At 40.6% G+C, this 20,277-nt stretch overlaps 2 protein-coding genes across 2 annotated transcripts; one reads left to right on the top strand and one right to left on the bottom strand.

The window, feature by feature from the left end:
- Window positions 1-778: 778 nt before the first annotated feature.
- On the bottom strand, window positions 779-2,723 carry pold4 (DNA polymerase delta 4, accessory subunit). The gene is made up of 5 exons (XM_076293941.1): window positions 2,614-2,723; window positions 1,716-1,820; window positions 1,521-1,610; window positions 1,289-1,400; window positions 779-922 (listed from the first exon to the last, which is right to left on the bottom strand). Exons 1-5 carry the CDS (start codon window positions 2,624-2,626, stop codon window positions 898-900), a joined length of 345 nt encoding a protein of 114 aa, XP_076150056.1. The 5' UTR covers window positions 2,627-2,723; the 3' UTR covers window positions 779-897.
- Window positions 2,724-2,831: 108 nt separating this feature from the next.
- On the top strand, window positions 2,832-20,198 carry ssrp1b (structure specific recognition protein 1b). Its single transcript, XM_076293942.1, has 17 exons — window positions 2,832-3,373; window positions 3,718-3,903; window positions 4,001-4,106; window positions 4,975-5,168; window positions 5,513-5,613; window positions 5,786-5,915; window positions 6,493-6,596; window positions 7,021-7,149; window positions 8,331-8,552; window positions 8,925-8,997; window positions 10,925-11,057; window positions 11,177-11,222; window positions 11,551-11,671; window positions 15,079-15,270; window positions 15,497-15,594; window positions 16,442-16,616; window positions 18,543-20,198. Exons 1-17 carry the CDS (start codon window positions 3,320-3,322, stop codon window positions 18,612-18,614), a joined length of 2,136 nt encoding a protein of 711 aa, XP_076150057.1. The 5' UTR covers window positions 2,832-3,319; the 3' UTR covers window positions 18,615-20,198.
- Window positions 20,199-20,277: the final 79 nt, after the last annotated feature.

The raw sequence follows: 20,277 nt of genomic DNA on the forward strand, positions 1-20,277 counted from the left end.
GCCTTGGCTGGATCGTCTGGGTGTGCTGAAATTGCTCATGCGCTGATACTTAAGGGTGTGCATTATCCCATGATGTAACTTACTCTAGAGACCCTGAAAGTGTGTGTTTTGATGTAGCCTAGGCCTACTAATAAGGCACACAAGCACACCTAAAGAAGGATAATTGTTGATTGATAATAATTGATAATTGTTTTGTTCAAATAAATACATCTGTGCAGCCAGTCAGAGTACCGTGATACAGAAGTATATTTGTGCACTAGTTGTTAAGAGTGTGTAGTTAGGCTTACCAATGCAGGTCATAGTATAGTGACATTTATAATATCATTCACTATAGCTCATTTTTCTAGTTACTTATTCATTATTGCCTACTTGTTGTTTCTTCAACAAGATTCATTTAATCATTCTAATTTTATTTATTTAGTTTATGACAACAAGATTTTTTTTATTTTATTTTAGTAGACCTAGAATTTAAGCTTTATAAAACAGTGCAGTGAAGTGACACAACCTAAAAGTTCACGAGCTTTGATAAAGACAGAAATCTTTCATGACATAATCAGAATGTAGGCGGCATTGTATCATTGTAACAATACATTTCAATAGCACATGGAAGCGAGCACATGAAGCTTGTCTCTTCTTATCCAGCGTCTTGAGTTCACTGAGGTGCACATCAGAACTTGCTGGAAGCACTTACTTCAACTCACCTCAGAACTACACATACTGTTCTGGCATTCAGTGAGGAGAACAGAGAGAAGAGGAAGAAATTCACAGATGCACAGAATTCTACTTAAAGTCAAACTTTTATTTTTAAAAATGTAGTGTAGAAAGTGTAAAAAGGGAACATGGGAACAATCATTTTCTTCTTCACTCATTATCCTCTTCACTCACTCACCCCTTTCTTCACAGGGGGTAGTCACGCCATAAGCTGGGGGGGAAATCATGGAAACAATTATAAACCAGATTATTTCGACAAATTGTTAATGGAACAGAATGCCGAAAATGTCATTTCAGTCTTATTACAATGCCATGCATGTGTGTGTTGGTAAGCTGGTGTAAGTTGTTACACCCAGGCTACACCGGATTGGAGAGTAAAACATTGTTTTGGAAGACTGGTCTAATTTTTTCAAATATATGCGTCGCTATCATGTCTGGTGTAGCCAGTTCCATTGATTACCTCAGAAGCAAATTGTTGCAGCAGACGCTACGTGAACAGAACGCTTCCCTGTTACATGTACAAAAGTATGTGTAAATTGATATGTGTATGTGTGAGCATGGGAGTGCTGAACAGTACCAGTGTGAGTAGTCTGGGTCGTTCTCTCTGTTCAGCAGCAGTTCTCTGATCTCCTGAGGAGGGTCTAACCCATGCAGCAGTGCCCGCTCCCAGCGCTGCAGTCGGCTAATGCCTTTATGGACAGAAACACATACACATACACAGCAGGGACACAGCACAACTTTTTTAACATAAAAACACACATTAACACACACACACACACACACAGTGCTTGAGCAAAACAGAACCTTACCAGTGCATGGTCCAAAGCGCCAGTCCAAGTCAAAGTTCTTCAGTTCCAGCAGATCTCTTTCTCTCTCTGACAACTGCGGACTTTCAGACTCTGTAGCATAAAGAAAATGACGTAATGATAGTCCATGGAGTAACAACGGAGAAAAAAAACTGTCTCTCACACACACAAGTCTTTCTCACGCACAAACTCTCTGACCTGGCTCTGGTGGTGGTGGAGACCTCTTTCTCTGCGTGTCCTCCTTCCTTACTTTCTTCACCACTTTATAGGTGTCTGTGATCAGTCCACGTTTGGCTGGCATGGCTGAGACCACATTTTGAAACACATTAAATAAATGGTTAACATGTTAACAAAGTAGGCTATCATCATTAATAACAGCTACATGACACACACTGATAATCTGTGCAGATGAATGACGATTTTGTGGTTTTGGTGTGTTTACTATTTCAGTAAAGGAAAAATAACTGGTGGCTAAAAATGCAATGAATGTGCTATTTCTCCATGTTTTACTTGATCATGAATTAATTTAGTGTGAAGAATTTGGTCAGACGCATTCAAAACGAGGACTGTGCGTTACTGAGACGGAGGAGATAACACGTTAGCTTTTCGTAGCCTACTTTTTATCATTGCTTAAAGTCACTTTCCCTTTTAATACTATTTATCTCTATTTACTTTGCTCTAATTCAAGCAAACGAGAATGTACACGAGTTTCAAACATCCCCGTGTAACTGTCCCCTTGGCCCTTGCTTTCTCAGTTGGCTAGCCGGCCTACAGGAAGCAACATTGTGTTCTCTTCTCTCAATAATTTATTAAGATGGAAACCCACTCATTAGAATTTTATATTTCAGTTTTTGTTTTTCATAAACAAGTTCGCATAATCAATGCAACACCTCTACAGGATTGCAATGGGGGGGGGGACAAAACATTGCAAAACGAATTTACAAGGTGGTGGAGAAGAAGAAGACTGGGGAGAGGGTTCTGCAGATTCTGAAAGACCGATGCGTATGCAGCAGGCCTTGGTAAACATATTTAATAAACACAACATACAACAAAATAGTGATTTATACACGTCCACAAGCAACGTATACATGCTTACCTGAAACAGGCATAGTTTGCTGGCGAAAAATACACACAACACAGTACACTTCCCTTCCCGATTAGGCATAAGCGAAACATACACAAAGGAGGAGTTACGTTACATTGCGTGTTGCGTCATGACTTACGCACGGTAACAGCAGATCTATTATGCACGCAGCAGCACACGGGAATCGGCCTGGCAGCCTGACCAACTAGACAACATTAACAGTAATGTTGATCAATATATTCGGTGCACAAAACAGAGTGTAAATGCTAGTCAGTGCTGATTATACTTTGTGTTTTTTATCGGTAATACATACCATTTGGAGCATATTTGTTCGATTGTTCCTGGTATACTTTGTAAACTTAACCTTGTTGTTGTAGGCTTTGCAATGAAATTGGTATGCTATGCTATGGCTACTACAGTCAATCATGTTTAAGTGTTAAGTAATTAAGCCATGATGTTCTCAGTGTTTTTATAGTTAATATATTAGGTGTCGTTCCCATTGCTCCGCGGATTTGACGTGACATATGTTCCTTAATATGTTTTATAATTGATGTGTATTATTGTAATTATTATAAATCTTGTTTTGGTTTGTGTTTGATTCAGTGATCTTATATGAAACTATCAACCGTGAATGAATGTGATATCTCCCTCTCTGGATCTCTCAAATGACCCTCTGTTCGTGTCAATGTAGTTCAGCGTCACCTAGTGAGTGTCAAGTATGGCCGACACTATGGAATTTAATGAGATTTATCAGGAGGTCAAGGGGTCATGGGTAAGTGGAACTACTTTGACCATGACATACCAGGGATGCAATAATTAGTTTATATTGTCAATAAATAGTAATTCAAATTTGAAGGCTTAATGCATGTTGGTTGTCTTCTATTTATTTTAGCTCTTACTTTTATGTCCCTTCTCTGGAAGTCTTTACCAAATGCATAAAATTTGACCAAAAAAAAACTGACACGAAATGTAGCATGGAAATTTCTTATGAAACACAATGTTGTTGCTGTAACATGCTTACAATAATAACATTGAAATGATTTTCAACCTCTGTTACAAACAGTAATGTTATAAACATAATAATATTACAGCCATTTCAATACTGTGCGTTCTCAGAATGATGGACGCCTGCGCTTCAGTAAACAGACGGTTGTTTATAAGAACAGCAAAACAGGGAAGGTGGACAGCATTGCTGTGCCAGAGCTGACTCAGGCACAGTGGAGACGAGTGTGTCTCGGCAACGGCATCAAGCTGATCACCAGCACCGGCCACGTCTATAAGTATGATGGCTTCAGAGACTCGGTGGGTGAGAGTCCCATACATCCATTTCCATATGCTTGTTTTTTATTCACCCCCTCTCTCACTGTCCTCCATTTTTTTGGTTGTCCTTGTCCACCAGGATTTTGAGAAGATACAAGAGTACTTCAAGGTCAACTACAAAGTTGAGTTGACAGACAAAGACTTGTGTGTGAAAGGCTGGAACTGGGGAACAGCTAAATTCGGTGGTAAGGTATCATAAACTGGTTGATTTTCAAATTGCCAATTACTTTGAATTCTAATACCATTGAAATACTCCAGGAACTCCTTTGACACAGTAACTGAGAGCTCATTATACATTAATAGAGGTTAGTGACCTTACCTCTCTCATGTAATGTAACAGCTGTCAGTGTTTTATATACAAAGTGGGCTTTTGGGAAAACTCAACAAGTGGTAGCCTCTGCCATAACTAAGGTTAGATCTGTATATATTTATGAACAATGAGTTGAGCGGATGCTTTTGAACTACTGGCACTACATGCCAACCTATTTGGAATCTATCACATGTGTCGTGATTCACAATTTCCATACACACTCATGTCCTGTGCATATGTTCAACCTACAGTCTTCTGATAAACATTTGATATTAAAAGTAAAAGTATGTGAAGAGTTCAGATGCGAAAGCCTCTAAACGCCACCTTCGTCAAAAATGAGATAATGATGGTGAGTGAATGCTCTCCACATGTTAATCAAATAATTTCACTTAAAAACTGCTAAAACCACTAAAAATTCACTAAATACCAATCTGTTCCTGGTCTGAAATTTCAAAACCACTAAAAATTCGCTAAATACCAATCTCTTCCTGGTCTGAAATTTTGATTTGTAGGCAAAAGCCTATAGGTTGCCTATGCTCATTTAAGAGAAAAGTAGTCAGATGGATTTAGAGGGTTTGTTGAACTGTTGATTTTTAATTCTTTGCCAAATTCAATTATTATTAAAGTATTTTGAAGACTTAGATATGTGTCATCAGAATAGACATGCACAACTAGAAAGTCGTCATACCCGCCATACGGACATGTTACAGGCATGTTTTATTGTTTTCAACTTGTTCCTATAGGCCCTCTCTTGTCGTTTGAGATGAGCGACACCCCAGCGTTTGAGATCCCCCTCGCCAGTGTCTCCCAATGCACTACGGGTAAGAATGAGGTCACCTTGGAGTTCCATCAGAACGACGATGCTGAGGTCTCTCTCATGGAGGTCCGCTTCTATGTGCCACCCAGCACAGGCGACGATGGCATGGACCCTGTGGAGGTGTGAAAGTGTGTGTGTTAAGAGTAAACTTATCATAAACAGGACCTTTATCATCCAGCAGATGGCACCATTATACAAAAGATAAAAAAAAAAATGTTGAAGTATATTTTAGTTGAGTCATATACCTTATGTAAAATATATGGGTGGCATTTATATGCCTGGATGTTTAAATCATTTGTGTAATAATATATTTTATTAGCTTTAATTTTACTCTGTGACATGATCCCTCAATTAAGCTGGGGTTTTTGATCATCCACATGGCATACTATATCAGTTCATATTTTTTTTAATTTTATCCGCATTACATAGTATATTATATCAGTTCATATTTTCTTACCCCTCAGGCGTTTGCTCAGAATGTTCTGTCGAAGGCTGATGTGATCCAGGCAACTGGAGATGCTGTCTGTATCTTCAAGGAATTGCAGTGCCTCACTCCCAGAGGAAGGTGCACATGTTATTCTAACATCCTAAAAGTCCTAAAAGTTTTACTATTGTTGTTACTATTGTAATCATAATCAAGTGTACTAGTACCCGCTGTATGGTATGTTTGTGTTCTTTATATCTGGGTTGTTTACACTGGTGTCGCCTGGCAACACTGCTGGGCCCTCTCCCCACAGGTATGACATCCGTATATACCCCACCTTTCTGCATTTACACGGCAAGACGTTTGATTACAAGATCCCCTACACCACCGTGCTGCGTCTCTTCTTGCTTCCACACAAAGATCAGAGGCAGATGTTCTTCGTGGTGAGTGTCAGTAGCTTACATCACACAATGTTCCATAAGCCCAAAGAGCAGTCAGGGGATGCACTTTATTTGTAACATTTAAAAGAGCAGATTAATTTGCAGGTTCATTTTGTTGGATCGGTACAAATAACATGAACACTATTGTGGCTCAAAAATAAAGGTCAAAAAGCAGCAGTGCATCATGGATCATCCTTTGTATTGCAGTGAAGCTATTTCAATATATTACACCCACTATACTGTAAGTTAACTATACATTTAAACAAGTTTAAACTGTGTGACTGTGTCTGACATTTTACAAGTCATATTTATGTCCTTTGAATGTTTATTCTAAAATATATAGTGGATTTTACAGGTGTATATCAAGGGCATTGTATATGATATCAGTATTTTATGATTGGCTAGTGAATACATGTGTGCATTGTATTTCAGGATGTATATGGTGGAGATATATAAGTTGTACATTTGATTGAAATAATGAAATATTAGAATTGGACATTGAGATGGAGAAGCTCAACCTTTCAGCCCATCCCTTCTTGTTTTTATCTTTTTTTCCTCTTCTGATCCACTCCTTCTACAGATCAGCTTGGACCCTCCAATTAAGCAAGGTCAAACCCGCTACCACTTCCTCATCCTACTATTCTCTAAGGAGGAAGACATCCATCTCACTCTCAACATGAGCGAGTGAGTAAGGCCTGAGAGAGGGGGGCAAGGGGGCAAGAGACAACCCCCAGAGGGGAGAGGAGGGAGAATCAATAGGGCACCATGAGACAGGGGGGGTGGGGGGGTGGTTGGGTATGGATGGGTATGGGCATTTATGCCATTTACGCACCATTAGTGAAATGGGTGGTTGTCAAATGGAGACGGAATATAAGAGAAAAATGACCCGGGGCATCTGGGAGACAGTGTCTGAGAGCAATGCAAATGGAGCAGGGACAGATGATGATGATGGTGATGATGATGATGAGATTCGGCTTCAGTTTGTTTGTGGTTTAGCTCTATGTCTGTGTTTCCTCACACCCTCACCACTTGTCTGGCTTCACTTAATGCAACACGTTCTGCCTGTACTTCTGTTTCCAACTGTGTGGTCTCGCTGTGTCTGCTACAGGGAGGAGGTGGTGAAGCGCTTCGAGGGGAAGCTCAGTAAGAGCATGTCAGGCTCCTTGTATGAGATGGTGAGCAGAGTTATGAAAGCCCTGGTCAACCGGAAAATCACAGTGCCAGGAAACTTCAAGGGGTAATAAACTGCAGGCATACTGTACATACACGCCCACACAGACACAAGATGGGTTTACATTTTTAACATAGAATAAGAAAGACAGGTCCAGTATCGAGTTATAAAGCTAACAACATAGCATAGCAACATAACGTGTAGCATATTAGCATCAAAGTAATCCACTTTATTTCATTATTGACTTTGTTAGTTGTTACAAATGTTGGACCACTTGGAGAAGATCCCCTACAGAGAGACTAACAGCATTATTCTCTTTTACGACATGCAGAACTCATCTTTTTAAAGGAACATTATGCGAGGAAATCCACTTAACCTTTTAACTTTTGCTTTTAAATAATATTGATTGTTATTTTTCAGGGTTCCTTTCATTCATTTTACCTACTGTACACATAAAGTATATTGAGTTAAGATATGAGAAATATTCATTATGTGGTTTATGGGGGAATTTACAGAAAGCATTCTTGGCTTCCTTCTCATAGCATACTGTCAGTCTTAAGGCTTTAATGGCTTCTGACGTTACTCAGCTGAAATGTTTTAGAGATTGTAGGTTTTATACATTTCCCGTTGAGGTTTTAAACCATAGTAAGGTTTAATGCACTATGATTTAATGCAGTTGATTGACATATATGACTGCAACACAGCACTTTAAATTATCTGTGTAAAACCTGCTACTACTAAGACTACTACGGCAACGTTTGGAGTATTGTTGCTGGCCAATGTTCCTGAGTGTTGTTGTTCTAGCACATTCTTTTTTCTCTGAAAAAAATTTAATCATCAGTAGACAAATTATCATAATCATTCACTCACAAATGGGACCGGTTATGTGGTTGAACAGCAACATTGCTCAAAAAGTTGCCCCTTGTATCACCTTAAGAGAAACTATTATTTCTGAAAAACTGCGCAATCTTTGGTCATGTTTTTGATATTTCTTGTATGTTTATTTATATGGGTCTTGCATTGTTAGATGTTAATACACAAACCAACAATATATCATGTCTTAGTATATTTAAATATTTTTGTTAATCATATGAATTTAGATATTTCGTTTTTTGTGGAGGAGTTCCCATGTTGGAAGAAAATTCATCACATAGACCTTTTCCTCGTTCTCATTCTACCTGTGATGCTCTTCCCCTAACGGCCTCTCTCTGCCCCTATGTCTCCCCCCTGTCTCGCTGTGTGTCCAGTCACTCTGGGGCTCAGTGCATCACCTGCTCCTACAAGGCCAGCTCTGGCCTGCTCTACCCGCTGGAGCGCGGCTTCATCTACGTGCACAAACCGCCCGTGCACCTGCGCTTCGAAGAGATCTCCAGCGTCAACTTCGCCCGCGGCACCACCACCACGCGCTCCTTTGACTTTGAGATCGAGACCAAGCAGGGCTCCCAGTACACGTTCAGCAGTATTGAAAGGTAGACTCAGAACAGCTAGTCTCTTCACGCAGGAGGTCTCATTGATCAGTACAAATACAGAGGACTAACAGCAGCACACTGGAACCCTTACCAACCCTGCGGAATGGATATTTTATTGCTATAGTACTTGTCAGAAAACTGCCGGGTTGCATCTTCTATACCGGCTGTCTCCCTGTTAAATGAACCATTCTACTGATGAAGTTAGTACAAATATATATTAACTAGCAATCCGAAAGATAGTTGTGTCTTAAGTATACATGCACTAAACAATGGATAACACTCGATTCATTTCTGAACTGTAGAACTGTAGTAGCCTGTGAAGCAGCACAAAATAAAATGTCCAATGTTTCCCTGATTGTTTCCATCTTTCAGAGAGGAGTATGGCAAGTTGTTTGACTTTGTCACTGCAAAGAAGCTAAGCATCAAGAACCGGGGCTTCAAAGAGGTTAGTTCTTCACAAAACATTCCCCCAAATGTACCCAGGTCTTGTCTCATAGAGACAACGCCACAGATTATCAAAAGTGTGTATGATAATCATCCTTGTGACTTTTTGTCTGTTTGTTTGTTTCTCTGTGTTGTGGTCCTGAAGAAAAAGGTTGGTATAGAGGTTTGTGGTTTGAAGTGGTGTCTCGGGTTCTGCGTTGGGTGTGAAGAGTATGTGTGGGACGGCCTCTGTTTTTTGTTTGTTTGTTGTTCTTGTGGGTGTGTTCATCTGTTGCTGTATATATAGTCAGCATCACTGCCCATATACAGCGCCTGTGGATATCTGGGATTGATTAGCTTGGACTGAATCGAGTGCTGTGGAGTTGACTGCTGAAATCCTGGTCTGTCAGCTTGCTATCTACTGGGTGTGATTTTGTTTCAATTAACAAAAAGGTTGTTCCTGGATAAAAGCCAAGCACTGTCTGTTTGTATAATCACTGTTTTTACAATCACTTAACACACTGCTTTGGGGAATCTCTTCTCATGTGTGTCTGCCTGGGTTTTTTGATTCTAATGCTGGTACTTGCTGAAGTTTATGATTTTAATGTGTGAGAGTGTGTTTTCTGATCTCTCCACTGTAATATATTTTCTATGAGAAGTTAATGCCTGCATCTCTATTACTTGTGAGTATTCTGCTGATTTTGGTACCAAAATAAAAAGTATATATATTTAAAGCCTATATATTTTAAGCCTTTTCTTTAAATATACCCTGTTTATAAACTCATGGCACAATGTGTTTAAGCAGTGATGATAGTTCCTGGTAATATCTCCAATGACATGAACTCTCAGGGCAGCCCATCCTAACCCAGACTCACAGGAAACGAGATATTGTTTTTGTGAAGTGACATCAGCCTTTGTGTCCAGTTTCTTGTCTTAAGCCACAACCAGTGTGGTCTTTAGTGCAGCTTTGGTACTTTGTGGTTAGCTTTTGGCTTTGGTCCAGTCAGGTACTGTGTGAGTGAATTTTGAGCATTCCCAACTGGGATTCATTCGCTTTATATCTTCACTACATGTGCCTTAAAACATAACATCGTATGTAAGAACAGACTGCACATAAATTAAAGTGAATTATGCCGTTCACAGGAGTGCAGAATGGCAAGCTACGATTTTCGCAACCTTGCAACGATTTTCTTATTGATGTACATGCATTTAGGGGATGTCGAGGGGAAAGTGGGAGTTTTGCGCAAACTCATGAGAGGAAAAGTGTTACTAGCAATTGATTAAGTTCACTGGCATATGTTTGAAAACAGCACACGTCTGTTTTGCTGTAAAAAGATTTTTTAAAAAATGTTTAAAACCAGGTGTAATCCAGACTGTGGTTAAATGCATCGGCAAGAGAGACGTTCAGAAACAACCGAACGACTGTTCTGCATTATCTCTCTGTTTGTTGACATATTATCATGTATTGTATTATTTCATGATCGCTAAACTCTTCACTCCTTTTAATGTTGTCGTTGGTTAATTTCATTCAACTGCACTTGTGATAGAAATATTGTTCAGTTGTGGGTACAAATGCTGTTTAACTGATGAAGTTGAAATCTTAGTTGATTGAATATGGTAAGGCACAGAGTGCACTTTCTGCAGACTGATAAAAGCGGTATTTGCACTGCCTGCCTTCGTACATCTGCCCCAGAGTGTGGTTGGAAAAGGATTGAACAGAGTGTGGTTGGAAAAGAAGTCCCCAAAACGAAGCCAACTTAAATAGATAGCTGGTAATGATAATGTTTATATGTGAATTCAAATGTACCATATGCCTATGTATTTCAGTGACTGGTTTGAGTGGTTCGCACTCTGGTGTGGTTTTTGCATCCTGATTTGTCTCGTGTGGACATTACGGGGATGTCTCTTTCCTGTCCCTTTTCTGCTCAAGTCTCTCTTTCTGGCCCCAGGGCATGAAGGGCAAAGATGACATGTACAGTGATTCAGATGAGGACCAGCACGACGCCTACCTGGAGCGCATGAAAGAGGAGGGCAAGATTCGCGAGGAAGCCAATGACAGCGACAACTCCGAGGGCGAAAGTGGTGAGTGTCAGCCTGCCTGGCCAATTATATACAGTAGGTGGGTTAAAAAGAGCAGCTTCTCTAATTGGATGAAAATTGCAATATATGTGTTCTCTGTATGACTCTACTCCCATCTCCAGATGAGTCTTTTAACCCAGGAGAGGAGGAGGATGACATTGCAGAAGAGTAAGTACCTTCTGCCTTCATCTCTCAGCTACTTTCCCATCCATTACATTCATGTTCTGTCACCTTGTCACCTGTCACCACTCATTGTGTTTATAGCAAAGGGTCATTAAGGATGTAGCTGGGTTATTAAATCACGCCCACTGCAGCACCACCAATATTCCCCCTTTTTTCCATTTCTCTCACTCAATTCCAGTATGTCCCAATCATGACAGACTATAATCCTGCCGCTCCCTCGAAGGAACCACTCAGTCACATCAATTCACTCTGGGACTATGGAGGAGATAGTTCACTTGACATAACATTGCGTTTTGTTGTGCTGGTACTCCAGGTATGACAGTAAGGCGTCCGTCAGTGACAGTGACAAGGACAGTGAGGAGGAAGCGGAGCACAAGAAGAAGCCTGCCAAGAGAGCCAAAGTGGTGAAGGAGAGGAAACCCCGTAAGAAAGAGGTGAGATACAGAGAGAGAGAGAGAGAGAGAGAGAACTATGAAAGAGTGTAAAACAAGTGGCAAATGTGAAAAAACAAGAGTAAGGATCAGTCACCCAACCATACTAATCTCATAACCAATCTTGGATTCAACTTTAGCCTTTAAGATTATGATTAGCCTTGAAATAGCCTCTAGGCCTATTTTGAGTTTGCTTTTCTGTTCATTCATTCATTCTGTCATTCATGATTAGTTTGTATGCTTGTATGGGACTCTCTCTCTCTGTGTTTATACGTACGTCAGAGTCTCCGCTCGAAAAAAATGGTGCCGGTCAAAGTGACCGGCAGAGGTTTCGTTTTCCGGACATTTTGACGATATGCCGGTCAAATATCATATTATCGCTTCTTAAAGGTGCTCTAAGCGATGCCATGCGTTTTTTAGGCTAAAACATTTTATGTCACTTACTGCAAACATCACCTAACCAACCGCAACCTGGGCAAACCTAGCCCATAAAAACATAACAAACTGTTCCAGCAAACTTAAACATGCTTAACTAGTGTTGATTTAAAGATCTAGCCAGTCTCTATGCTGTTTTCATGGACAGCAAGAATCCGCTTTGTTCGTTGTTTTAAATAGGCTACGTTGTTTGTTGCTGCTACCCACGTCATCTACAGTTTCACTTGCGCAGATGCACACACACATTGAATGAGCGCTCATACCACTACCCCCTAATGCTATGCCTCTTTATTTGATAACACTAAATTAAGAAATATTTCCTATTCTGGAAAATGTTTAGTTTCTTTTACTTTCGGTCCACGGTTCAATATTCGATTGTGCAGCAAATTATCCGTGGACCAGCAATCTCCTCGTCGAGGAGGCCATAACCCTGCAGATCATAGACAGAGAAAGCATGCTCTGGGAACAGAACACAGTTACATGTCCAGTGTAGCTATGGGTAGCTACACGGAAAATGACAAGCAGGGGCGGAGCTACGTGGTGGCCAGGGGGGGCCACGGCCACCACTGGTCAAAGCTTGGCCACCCTGCTGGCCCCCCCAGCTCCGTTCAGTGAAAAGTAAAAAAAAAAGATTGCTGCCGTTTTCAACGGTACTTTGAAAGGAAGTGTAGCCTACGGTTCTAATCAAATCGTGAGTAGGCCTAGTGCAGCAGCAGCAGGGGACAATTCAAGTCATCTGTTAAAAACACTTGACAGTAGACTACTACTTACTTAACCTCAGTGACAACAGGTGAGTTGATGATGACTTGGAACATTAATGTTAATAAAATGTTAAAATGTGACACGAATCATAGCAAAGTGAGCTGCGTTGGGCTGTTCTTAGGCTCTGACATTGACGTGTGAGGCTGATCAAAAATAAGCGGATGCCCGCGGTAATTTTGATAATATTCGGGTGAAATGCAAGCATATTAGGCACATAACTCCCGATGGCTCCAATAAAAGTAGGCTAATAGTGTCTAGCCTAGGCTACTTTATAAAAACATAATTTGCTGACTGCGTGTGGTTCTTGCCATAGCTGGTCAGGAAGAGGCAGGCTGCTGCGTTGCCTGAGTTCTTTGTTACATTGCTCCGGTAATTGCAACGAGATGAAACCTTAACTGCGTGACAGAGCAGAAGTGGGGCTTTCCAACGAGACTAAACACTTGTCTGTGCGATCAAGTATGAAAATACAAAAAATCATGAAATTAAATCAAATTGCATCATATTTAGTTCACCTGCGCACCCACACTCTCGTTTGAATTAGGCTACTCGCGAACCCGTGATCGCATAGATATGGCATATCAGAAGAAAGAGGAGGCACAGGGCTATCCATTGGTACCAAGTATATCAATCCTTCTGGGCTATAAAAACAGACAACGTGACTGCAAAATAACATCATGTACAAAAACCAACGCTGCACAGCCATTACTCTCGTTTGAATTAGGCCCTACTCACGAACCCGTGATCGGATAGATATGCCACGCATGTCAGATGAAAGAGGAGACACAGAGCTATCATTTGATACCAAGTACATCCTTATAAAACAGACGAAGTGACATCAAAATAATAACTTCATATAGCTCGACTTACTTACCCCACGTTTTTGTGTGTTGTTGTGGTGGCAAAGCATGTTCATAATCCAACGCTATAATGTGTTTCTCTATGGCATAGCATGTTCATAATCCGGTTTTGAGATCCTAGCAAATTCCTACATGGCATCCAATTCAAGACTCACATTGCATCCCAATTTATTCGACAAAGAAACACCTTTTTCCCTTCACTTTGTTCATGGCTCATTGTTCTTGTTTGTGTATGGCACTTACAATGACCAGGATAAATGCTTCTAACTAAAGGTAGTGAAAAAGCCCTTAAAACAGTCTAGGGTTCTAAGGGTTAATGTCTTAATTCAGAGCCATGTTACTTACAGCCAAGTACTTGGAGTGGATAACAGAAAGAAATATAGTTTTGCCATCAGTATAAGATTAAATATCTGCATACCATATTTGTAGTATTTATTATTGTTCTTTGAGTTAACATCATTTGAATATGACTGATTAAGTAAGGTGCATTATCATAATGTACTTTTTATAGCATTGGCCTATTTATGGAAAATGTGTTGGAGTGGACAACAAACTGTTCAGGTTGTCTGTGAATGGACCTGTGTATCAGTGTTGGCTTTACACAATTTATTGCCGTTATTAAAACAGGGTATCCTAATCTTCAAAACTTTTGAGTAGTTTTCATATTGTAAGTATCATAAGTGCCACCCCAATAAAAAGTCTGGACCCAGCTGGCCCCCCCTATAAAATAATCCTGACTACGCCCCTGATGACAAGTGTCTTGGTGCGGCCGCACTCCCCGCACCTCCACTTCCAACATTACTGATTTCGACAGATACGCCCGACACTACGGCTTTTTCTCTGGTGGTGGTGGAGCTGACCGGACATCTGAGGCTTCAGCCGTTAGTCAAGTCAAGTCAAGTCAAGTTTATTTATATAGCGCATTTCATACACAGAGGTCATTCAATGTGCTTTACATAAATAGTCAAAGAATAGTTCAAAAGGTAAAGATCATAATAAAAAGAAAACATGTTTGAACCGTCTCACTCATTCGTTCGTTGTTTAACAGACGTTGTAAGCGTGCGCTTCCTATTTGAAATGCAGCATATATGTGTGTTGTTTAATAACTTCTTGCTTTAGTATAGGCCTACATTTTAGGTTTATTCTCAAATTCAGATTGTGATTATTAGCCAATTTCAATTAGACAATTTGACCGGAGAGATTTAAATATTGTCAGACATTTCATTTTTTTTCCGGCCAATGTCCGGCTTTTACCGGACAACGGAAACCCTGACGTACGCGTGCGTTTGTGCTTGTGTGCATGTGTGTGTGTGTGTGTGTGTGTGTGTGTGTGTGTGTGTGTATTCACACTCGTAGAAAAGGTCAAAAGACAAGGGTGCCCCAAAGAGGCCCATGAGTGCCTACATGCTGTGGCTGAATGCCAGCCGAGAGCGCATCAAGGCGGAGAACCCCGGCATCTCCATCACGGAGATTTCCAAGAAGGCTGGCGAGATGTGGAAGCAGATTGGCAAAGATCGATCAGAAAGAGGTAACCTGGCCGCTCTCACTGTCTCTGTCCCGCACTAGGCTTGTCTAACTGTCTACTACCCCACAGTTTCCTGACGTTCTTGTCGGTGTCATTCATGAAAGCTTCCCTTCTCACCTCCCTTCCCTTCTGTGAACCTCTGTGATTTTGTACACTATTTTCAATGTAATAAATGTCTGCTTTCTTTTTTTCTGTCTCTCCTTTCATTTGTCACCCCATCCTTCACCCCCCCCCCCATCCCTCTTTCAGGAGTGGGAGGGCAAAGCTGAGGAGGCCAAGAAGGACTATGAAAGAGCCATGAGGGAGTACAGAGAGAGTGGTGGCGGATCCCCCAGCACCTACAGAAAGTAGGGAGCCTTCTACGTAGCCTACCGGCTCTAACTGGATGAGCCCTAGTGCCACAAGCCAGATTTTTAACAAGAGGAATAAAATCTTGGCCACATGGTTCATCTTTTTTGAATAACAAGACCGTGGGCCTTAACATTTATTTGGTAGGCAAAGTCTGTCATCAAGTAAAATCGTGTGCTTGTCAAGGCGGAGAATACCAATGTTTGTGGTTACAGTCTTGCCCATAGTATTAAATGTGTAGTTAATTGATTTTGTTAAGTTATCAAATTAGCTTTAGTGCACTTTGCCCATCTTTTACATTAGGGTCCCATGAGTTGGTACTATTTGATAATAGGCTATATTAATAATCCAACCATCATTTAAGCAGCACAGTAACATTTTAGTGTGGCATTCAATGTGGCCTAATTTCCTAAAATGTTGATTAGCATCTGCTCCAGTCGGACTACCTTTCCCAAAGGTTAGTGTAGATTGTTTTACTCTGTCATAACTGATCTGTTATGAAGGTAAAATGACGTTCGTAAATGAGTTTAGTCATTCATTAATAAATAAATAAAAACACAGAGCCTCAGATTATCCAGAAACGCATTCCATATCATAGCTGTGTGCATATGTCTGACATTCACTCTACATGATGTTGCAGTAATGTACAGAAATTTGACATAGGAAGAAGTGAAGTTGAAGAATTAGCATAAAAAGTTATGTGTGGTGTAAGCCTACTACAACCATAGACAATTTTCAGAAAGCTTACTTTTGTGCCAGTTCTCTCGCATTCACACATTTGATACAGATCTCACACATTGATGCCACGCAAGCAAAGTTTTTTTGTTTTTTTTCTCCCTCACACAGAGAGAGGAAGAGGAAGGGAGGAAAGAGTGATGACAAGACAAAGAGAAGGTCAGGAGTTCGGGAGAAAGAGAGAGAGCGTGCCACAGGCAATGACAGCTTTAAGAGCCGTGAGTTTATCTCCAGCGAGGACAGCTCGTCAGAATCGGACCACGGCAAGAAGAGCCGCAAGCGCAAGGTAACACAAATCAGTGCTGAGATGCTTAATCCTCAGCTGTCTTAAACTACACAATACTATGATATGCATCACTGATCAGTCGACAAAATATATTGTAGCACTCTACAATACAATTAGAGTTATGCTACCCAGGAGAAGGGGTTGTTGGAATCACATTTCACAAAAAGAAAATACCATTGGAGCCTAACATATCTTTGTCCATGTATACACGCACATATTTATATGTGGATTAGAAAGAGTTGAAGACATGCTGCATGCACACCTCCCTAAAACCCTGTAGAACCTGATAATGTAATAATCTCCCACAAAATACCCCCTCCCCCCAACACACACACACACAGGTACGCCCCGCCACCCACACACACACACACACACACACACAGGTACGCCCCACCATACACACACACACACACACACAGGTACGCCCCGTCTCACACACACACACACACACATACACACACAGGTACGCCCCGCCACTATATACTTTCAAATCAAAACATATACTACAGCATTGGCCAAAGTAATTACAATATTGAGAGATATTACATTATTAGTTTCTGGAAAAGGTAAGGTTAACCTGATAATGTAATAACCTCCCGTTAATGTAATAATTTGTTACATTAAGTATACTCTTTTGATCCCGTGAGGGAAATTTGGTCTCTGCATTTATCACAATCGGTAAATTAGTGAAACACACTCAGCACACAGTGAACACACAGTGAGGTGAAGCACACACTAATCCCGAGGCAGTGAGCTGCCTGCTACAGCGGCGTTCTGGGAGCATTGAGGGGTTAGGTGCCTTGCTCAAGGGCACTTCAGCCGTTCTTACTGGTCGGGGTACAAGTCCAAAGCCCTAACCAGTAGGCCACGGCTGCCCCAATTATCTGTAAAGACATTCTTACATTATTGGGAAATGCACTTAATTACATTATCAGGAATTATTACATTGTTAGGTTTTATTATATGTTTTTTGGAGTTATAAAGGGAATTTGTATTACATTATTGGGAGTTATTACATTATCGGGTTCTACAAACCCTCTTGGCTCCTTATGAAATGAGATGAGATGAGATGAGATGAGTTTCCAGTCAAAGGCTCCCTGAGGGCTCACTCGGATAAGTGATGACTAACAACAGGAAAGAGTCAGAAGGCTAATAGGCTCTAGTCACTAGACTGCTGTCTGCCCGTTAGCCTTGACCGCTATGCATATGTATGGCCGATGGAAGAGTGCTCACTTGCTCAGGGGCCCAATGGTGGCAGCCAGTAATTGAGCCCATGACTTCCTGGTTACTGTTCCTGAGCTACTGCACTACACTACACTACACTACAGCCACTACAGTTACTTTGATACATTTGATGAATTCATTTTTTGGCTTTGATTACCGCTTGGCAGCAGGGTCCTGTTTGTGGTGACAGGAATTATTTTCGAGTTATGACCGGCTAACCAGGCATTATCCCTTACATAATTTATCACCTTTGTTAGGGCTACGAACACATTTGTCTAGCCATTTTAGCAAAGCTGTGTCTAAAAGAAACAATAGATAATCTCTTTTCAATATTTACTCCATTAAATACTAAAGGCCCGCAGCTATACATTATAAAATTGGTTTGATTTTCATCACTTTTCAGATTCAGTCATGGGTATTTTGGACTGCTTGTGAGGCCCTTTGCACTTCTCCCATAGTTTTATATTATTATTTCATAGTTTCCATTATGTGATTAAGCTTGCTAACGTGGCCCTTCTCTACCCCTGCCCCCCCTCTCTCTCCCTCCCTCTCACTCTCCCATTCAATTTTTCTCTCTTTATCTCTCTCTCTCTCACACACACACACACACACACAAACACATTATTGTCTCCCTCCATCTCTCTCCCTTTCTCTCCATCTCCTATTCTGTCTCTCCATCCCCCTTCCCCCCTCCTTCCACAGGGAGGCTCTGATGATGATGAGGAGGAGGTGGCCCCCACCCCACCAAGCTCAGAGGAATCCGGCTCAGACTGAAAGATTTTCCTAACAGAGTGTCAGACGGTGGGAAAGGAAGCCGAATGTGTGTGTGTGTGTGTGTGTGTGTGTGTACAGACATAAACTCTGCTGCAGAGTGTGTGTTACTCTTTGAGTTTCACATGGTATCTCAGTCATGGTCCTGTCACTAGAAGAAGAGTTAGGTTGTGAGTTGTATATTACTTCACAGCAAAAGCACTTTCAAGAATGTTTTACCATCTTATGACAAGTAGCTTGTGTATTGTCTTTCTTTTTCTTTCTTTCTCTTTCTGATTATATATCGATCTGTCTTTCTGTCTCTCTAATTTGAAAAGGTCTTTTATGGACTAGTTCAGAGACTCATAAAAGGTTTGCAAGCAAATATGTAATAGAAAGGACTGGTAGTATTTTAGTTAAGTTAAATTACTTTGTTATTTCTTAATCATTAATGGTCCAAGCACCACAGCTCCTGCTGGTTGGAAATTTGGACATTTCCGTTTGGAATTTGAAATTTTCAGGTTGGAAATTTCACTCACTCAGATACAAGAATATGGGGTACTGCACCCATAGGTGGTGCTATAATTATCAAATTAACACTTTTGCACAGATCTCAAAGGGTCGTACATTTGATTCCTTGCATAGGCACTCGCATTGTTACCTAACAAGACTGTGGTGTGACATGCTGCATGGAATTTGGATTAATTCCTAATCTACACCTTGTAATCCTAGGACTTTCTAAAAGGCTGTTACCACACACTGTTATCGTTAAAAATAAATAAAAACAAAATTACAGTCATGTCCGTTGCTGCACAAACAGCTGTTGATTTTCATTCATCAATAAATGTGGTTTGGTTATGTCTATTTATTGTAAAGCACATTACATCAATCGAGATCAAACACATATTGTTAAACAAAGCTCATAAAATCCAGAAAAATGGAAATGGACTCTTCTGTGTCCATCTGATTTGATTCATATACCTATATCTGTGTGGTTACTAAGTGGATGCTCACAAGGAAGTGTGTGGCTTCACAGTGGTCAGAGGGAAAAGATGGAGATGGAAGATTGGTGGAAGTGTGTGGCTTCACAGTGGTCAGAGAGAAAAAAGATGGAGATTGATGGAAGCTTGGACTGCCTGCTGGTAATTCTACACCCACTACTTTACACACAAACTGCATGCTCACACACACATGCCTATTTAAGGTGCATTAAACCATTTGAACGCCCATACACATCTGACAAGACAATCAGTTATGTCCTCTCCTGTCTCCTAGTCCTCCTACATAACCTCTGCCCCTTACTCACACACCCAACTCTGTCATTAAACAACATAATACATATTTTCATCATCCTTATCTCAGTCCATATTTAGCTGAATTTAACATCCCATAGCCTTTTTTAATTCTTGACCCTTTCACTGTCACTTTTCTTTTGTGTCATCGCCATTGTGTCAGCATTTAATGCATTTCAATAGATATTCTGTTGAGACCTCTCTTTAACCTCTGCCCCTTACTCACACACCCAACTCTGTCATAAAACAACAATAGTATATATTTTCATCATCCTTTTTTGAGTCCATATTTAGCTGAATTTAACATCCCATAGCCTTTTCTCATTCTAGTAATTCCCATTCTCATAATTCAATAGATATTCTGTTGAGACCTCTCTTAGGTCCTACCTTATTTA

Source organism: Alosa pseudoharengus, unplaced genomic scaffold, assembly GCF_046254945.1.
Source record: "Alosa pseudoharengus isolate Yale_2024_CS ecotype anadromous, Long Island Sound unplaced genomic scaffold, YU_APseudo_1.1 YU_APseudo_1.1_scf_2, whole genome shotgun sequence".
Classification (NCBI taxonomy): Eukaryota; Metazoa; Chordata; class Actinopteri; order Clupeiformes; family Clupeidae; genus Alosa; species Alosa pseudoharengus.

Coding starts and splice junctions, on each gene's coding strand:
- pold4 (XM_076293941.1), bottom strand. Junction 1,611..1,715: donor TCCACCACCACCAGAGCCAG/GTCAGAGAGTTT, acceptor TTTATGCTACAG/AGTCTGAAAGTCCGCAGTTG. Junction 923..1,288: donor GACCCAGACTACTCACACTG/GTACTGTTCAGC, acceptor TTTCCCCCCCAG/CTTATGGCGTGACTACCCCC.
- ssrp1b (XM_076293942.1), top strand. CDS start 3,320: ATGGCCGACACTATGGAATTTAATGAGATTTATCAGGAGGTCAAGGGG. Junction 5,916..6,492: donor AGAGGCAGATGTTCTTCGTG/GTGAGTGTCAGT, acceptor CTCCTTCTACAG/ATCAGCTTGGACCCTCCAAT. Junction 15,595..16,441: donor TCCCCCAGCACCTACAGAAA/GTAGGGAGCCTT, acceptor TCCCTCACACAG/AGAGAGGAAGAGGAAGGGAG.